General features: G+C 56.2%; 2 protein-coding genes across 3 annotated transcripts in view; one reads left to right on the forward strand and one right to left on the reverse strand.

Annotated features, from left to right (window-relative positions):
* The first annotated feature begins 50 nt into the window (after positions 1–50).
* LOC103761800 (rab-like protein 2A) lies at positions 51–4,243 on the forward strand. 2 transcript variants are annotated; one of them, XM_018068813.2, is made up of 6 exons: positions 51–241; positions 1,226–1,305; positions 2,036–2,147; positions 2,725–2,822; positions 3,071–3,154; positions 3,470–4,243. In XM_018068813.2, the coding sequence occupies exons 1-6, from the start codon at positions 142–144 to the stop codon at positions 3,548–3,550; spliced, it is 555 nt and encodes a 184-aa protein (XP_017924302.1). In that variant the 5' UTR covers positions 51–141; the 3' UTR covers positions 3,551–4,243. The 2 variants fall into 2 exon arrangements, with proteins under 2 accessions (XP_017924302.1, XP_029814021.1); XM_029958161.1 differs by lacking the exon at positions 51–241 and adding an exon at positions 351–889.
* The window catches only part of LOC103761803 (filamin-C-like), a 40,576-nt gene continuing 40,348 nt past the window's right edge, over positions 4,022–4,249 (reverse strand). The window contains exon 25 of the mRNA XM_029958164.1: positions 4,022–4,243. Within this exon, the coding sequence (XP_029814024.1) occupies positions 4,022–4,243 (222 nt within the window). The remainder of the gene's footprint in view (positions 4,244–4,249) is intronic.

Below are 4,249 nucleotides of genomic sequence, written 5' to 3' on the forward strand. Positions count from 1 at the left end.
CGGTGCGCCCGGGGACGTGGCGGAGGGAACAGCTGGGGAGGGGCGAGATCTCCTCCCTCTGGGTCTTGGTTAGGCTTTTAGATAGACTACAATATGCTGATGAATCCGGTGGCCTTCTGCGATGGGACTGCAGCGTGATGGATGGGGCAAAGCGACTGCCATCATCCCCCTGGGCTTGGCAAAGCTTTGGGCACTGTCCCCACGATATCCGGGGCTCTGAGCTGGAGAGACAGGGGGATAGGTGGGTGGGTGGATGGATGGACACTCGGGGGATGAGGAACGGGCTGGATGGCTGCATGCAGAGTCGTGGTCATGGCTCATTGTTCCTGTGGAGACCAGGAGGAGGGGGGTCCCTCGGGGGTCTGTCGGGGTTGGGGCCAACACTGTTCAACATCTTTGTTGTGACAGGGACAGTGAATGCAAATGTGGTCTGATGGGGACCTGTCTGTATTTAGGCATTTTAAGAAGTCACCATCCTGCAGGTCTGGCCCAGTGTCCAGTCAGACACCAATATTAGAGCAGAGGAATCCCTAAGAAAAGTGGCTTACAGCCTACTTGGATTTGGGTGCAGCAGCATGCTTGGGTCCAGCTGACAGAGGTGTGACCACGTTGGGGTGCTTAGCTGAAGCTGTGCAGATTTATACAGCAAACTAGACCCAGATGTGAGCCTACAAACCTGCAGAAGGCATTGCAGGATCCAGGTGTACACGGAGCTTCATGGACTGGGACCTGTCTGCCTCAGGCTGACTTACCTCCAGCACTTCAGAGCAAGTCCTGCCCCTGGGAGGCAGAGCTGGATATCTGCGAGAGGAGATGGAGCATTGCTTTGGCAGGGCCCTGGCTGAGCATCACTGGGTCAGAAATCAGCAGTTTCCAGCAGCTTTGGGAGGTTTAGTTGGTTTCCCATTGTCATCCCTAGTGACAGAGGGCCGGGCATTGCTGCTGTTCTTTGCACTTCTGCCTGGTTTCATCCTGCTGTCCCATACAACTCGTGTCACCGGTGTCTTCTCCTTTGCTCGTGGCCAGTGCCAGCACAGCCCTCAGCTGAGCCCAGCTAAGGAAAGTTCCCAGTTGGGCACGATCTCATACCCCTCGAGTGTTTTGGATTGGTGAGGTGAAACCCAGTTTGTGACCCGGAGCAGGTGGGCTGGGCTCTGCCTCCGGGGGGTGAGTTGTGAGGAAAACAGAGTGACCTGTGTCGCTCTGAACTGTTTCTGTGTTACAGACTTCTGGGACACAGCGGGCCAGGAGCGGTTCCAGAGCATGCACGCCTCCTACTACCACCAAGCCCACGCCTGCATCATGGTGAGGGAGTCTGGCCCGGGAGCTGGTGGGATTTGGGCTCGGAACGGTCCCGGGGACACTTGGCCTTTGTGTTGCTTTTATGGTTATGCTGCCATTTATTCCTTGTCTCTTCCAGTGGTTCAAACAATTTTCCTAGATTGTTCTTTGTTCTCTCACCAGATAAAGCCCCTGTAGCTGGGCTTGCTTAGCTCTGGTCTGTCTCTCCTGGCAGTACTGTCCTCCATCTCCCGGCTCTGCTGTCTTCTCAATGTCCTCACATTTGTCCCTGTTCCCAGTTTCATTGCTCCTCACCTGCTCATGTCTCCTGGTTTCTGTTACTCCCACTTTCCACTGTACCTCACCACCTGGGAGCATGAGTCACCTTCACTGGTGCTTTAGTTGTCAAAGGAACTAAACAGAGATGAACAGAGAACAGAGGATGCCACATCTTACCCTGCTGGGCACCGACTGTTCCCGGTGCTGGCTCCCTGTGTTGGTGGCAGGAACTTGTCACAGGACACAGTCACAGTGTAAAGGACATCGAGGGGCTGTTTCCTGCTGGCTGCATATACTAGGGCTTGTGTATACTCTCCCTTTCTCTTCCATCCTTTCTAACAACACCCAGTTTCCTTTGTCATGTGCTCCTGGGAACATTCTGGATCCTGTCCTTGTGTTGCTCAGAGATGTCCCAGGCTGCTCGGAGCTGTCCAGGGTCAGTCACAGCTGCCCTGGCTTGGTTCTCTTTTGGAAGGTGTTCGATGTGCAGCGGAAGGTCACCTACAAGAACCTGAACAGCTGGTACAGGGAGCTGAGGGAGTTCCGCCCGGAGATTCCCTGCATTGTGGTGGCCAACAAGATTGATGGTGAGTGTACCTTCTGCACCCAACCTCCCAGGGCTGTGGTGGGATTCACTCTTATGTCTGTTGGGTCCAGAGGATCTCCTGAGTCCCCTGGGCTGGGTCCTCTGCTGATCTCACCTGCTGTCTCACAGGTGGTTTTCCTATGTCACCAGCAGTTAAAAATGCAGATTGGATCCATTCGAGGTTTATCCCAGTGATGTCCTTTCAATTCCTTCCTTACCACCAGAAAGAACCCAAAGGTGATTGGAGCAGCACCTGGTCAAAAATGGCAGGAAAAGGAGAAAAAGCTGTTTTATGGCTTCCCCAGATCACTCAGGGATGGCCTTGGTGCTCCTCCTTCAGCCTGCACAGGCTCCTCTGTGCTGAAGTGCCTCAATGTACCTGCTGGCACAACTGTTCACCTGGCTCTGCAGGTGGCTGGAAGGTTCCCTCCCGTTGGGAATGCCAGCCAGTCCTTCGAGATTGCTGGGGCTGTGGCTCTCTGGGTCCTGTGGCAGTGCCTGGTGTGGCACCCAGGGGACGCCCACCCTCGGGATCTCCTGCCCTGTCTGACTGACCCTGTCTCCTTTGTCTGCCCCAGCGGATATGAAGGTGACCCAGAAAAGCTTCAACTTTGCCCGGAAGTTCAGTTTGCCCTTTTACTTTGTGTCTGCTGCCGACGGCACCAACGTGGTGAAGGTGAGATGGGCTGGTTGGCTGCTGGGCTCGGTGTCCCTGGGGCCCCTCAGCAGCCCAGGGACATGGGGGCTGCTGTGGGCAGGGGCAACAGCAGATGGGCTGGTCCATCAGTTCAACTCCCTGAGGGGCTGGTGGCTACCGAGTTTGCAGAGGTTCCCTTGGGATTTGGGAACAGTCTCCATCTTCTACAGAAACCCGGTGCCCATGTGCCCCATCCTGGGAGTGATGGGCCTTGTCCTTTCCCCCAGCTCTTCAACGATGCCATCAGACTGGCCGTGGCTTACAAACAGCACTCGGGAGACTTCATGGACCAGGTCCTGCAGGAGCTGGAGGTAGGGAAGGCTCTGTCCCTGCTCCCTCTTTCCTGCAGGAGCTGGAGGTAGGGAAGGCTCTGTTTCTCCCCATTGCCTGAGGAAGGAGCAGCTCTGCCCTTTTTCCCCGTGGCAGAGGGTGGAACTGTGCAGCACGGGAAGCTTTGCCCCGTGCCAGTGACCCCGGGGGGGTGTGCTGTGCTGGGCTGGGAGGGGCGAGGCTGGGACCTCAGAGGAGCCCTTGCTGCACTAGGCCGAGTCTGAAAGAGCCACAGCAGATGAAGCTGTTGCAGTCTCTGTCACTTCTCAGCAAATCCTTGTCCTGCTCTTTTCCAGAGCTTTGACCTGCAGAAGATGAACGAGGATTCATCAGATAGAGAGAAGAGCTGCCCTGAAGAGGAAACCCCATCTGCCTAAGCCTGGACCCTGAGCCTGGTTTTCCTTTGCCACTGGACCCTGAGTCCAGTTTCCCTTGGCATTGCATTTCTGGGGCCTGCACAGAGAACAGTGATGTTTCTTGTGCCCTGGAGCTGTGATGATGGGCAGCTGGGCCTCTCCCTTCTTGTGGGAGCCCTTCTGGGCAGGATCTCCCTTGGCTTGGCCCTCACCACTGCACATCTCACTCAAGCCAAAGAACAAATGTGAACAGCCCAGCAGACTGACAGAGCAGGGACTTTCCCAGCCCATGGGTGCACTGAGCAGGGCTGAAAACACAGTTAATGAGGAGCACAGAAACTTTATTTCAACACCCTGGTCACGTCAGCATCGGTGTGGGTGCAGCGGAGCAGCGTGGGCAGGACAGAGCAGCCTCTGGCCCCAAGGCTACCTTTGGCCCAGCAGGAAATGGCCGTGGCCCACTGTAGCCCTGGATCCCGCTCATCCCGCTGCTTAAGCCTTTTTGTCCTTCAGGAAAGGCAGGAAGTCCTGCAGCAGGTTCAGGAATTGCACCAGGATGAGGAGTGGGAATGCCGTGGGCATTAACGAGGCCGAGGAGCTCGGTGCCGGTCTCTGGCTGTGCTTGGGGGTCAGGCTGATGTCTGGCTCTGGCGCTGGCCTCAGATGCTGCTCAGGGGTCAGGCTGATGTCTGGCTCTGTCACTGGCCTCAGATACTGCTC

The sequence above is a fragment of the Manacus vitellinus genome, unplaced genomic scaffold (genome assembly GCF_001715985.3).
Source record: "Manacus vitellinus isolate BGI_N305 unplaced genomic scaffold, ASM171598v3 scaffold_143_pilon, whole genome shotgun sequence".
Lineage (NCBI taxonomy): Eukaryota > Metazoa > Chordata > Aves > Passeriformes > Pipridae > Manacus > Manacus vitellinus.

What these genes read in the sequence shown, in the direction of transcription:
- LOC103761800 (XM_018068813.2), top strand. Translation starts at nt 142, where the DNA reads ATGGGGCAAAGCGACTGCCATCATCCCCCTGGGCTTGGCAAAGCTTTG. An exon ending in CTGGAGAGACAGGGGGATAG is followed by an intron (nt 242 to 1,225) that starts GTGGGTGGGTGG and finishes TCTGTGTTACAG; the next exon opens with ACTTCTGGGACACAGCGGGC. An exon ending in AAGCCCACGCCTGCATCATG is followed by an intron (nt 1,306 to 2,035) that starts GTGAGGGAGTCT and finishes CTCTTTTGGAAG; the next exon opens with GTGTTCGATGTGCAGCGGAA.